The sequence below is a fragment of the Haliaeetus leucocephalus genome, unplaced genomic scaffold (assembly GCF_000737465.1).
Source record: "Haliaeetus leucocephalus isolate CR32 unplaced genomic scaffold, Haliaeetus_leucocephalus-4.0 Scaffold158, whole genome shotgun sequence".
NCBI lineage: Eukaryota > Metazoa > Chordata > Aves > Accipitriformes > Accipitridae > Haliaeetus > Haliaeetus leucocephalus.
This window is the reverse complement of record NW_010972594.1, coordinates 2173563-2173775: the sequence shown is the minus strand read 5'-3', so window position 1 is coordinate 2173775 and position 213 is coordinate 2173563. Positions and strand designations below refer to the sequence as shown.

General features: G+C 63.4%; 1 protein-coding gene across 1 annotated transcript in view; it reads right to left on the bottom strand.

Moving 5' to 3' along the window:
* The window catches only part of CDO1 (cysteine dioxygenase type 1), a gene marked incomplete at its 5' end in the record, with an annotated part of 9586 nt that extends 9374 nt beyond the window's left edge, over positions 1–212 (bottom strand). The window contains one exon of the mRNA XM_010562362.1: positions 34–212. Within this exon, the coding sequence (XP_010560664.1) occupies positions 34–212 (179 nt within the window). The remainder of the gene's footprint in view (positions 1–33) is intronic.
* Position 213: the final 1 nt, after the last annotated feature.

Genomic DNA, 213 nt, shown 5'->3' with positions numbered 1-213 from the left:
GCCGGGGGCTCCCCGCTCCGGGGTGTTTTGTACCTGTACTGGTCGAATTTGGCGTACTGCAGCCACTCCTCGGGGTTGCTCTCGTACGACTCCATGAGCGCCTGCACCTCCTCCACGCTGACTTTGTCCTCAGCGAATATTCGATGGAGGATGCGGACCAGCTCCTCCAGGCTCCGCGCCTTCCACGTCTCCGTCTGCACCGGCTGGTCCACC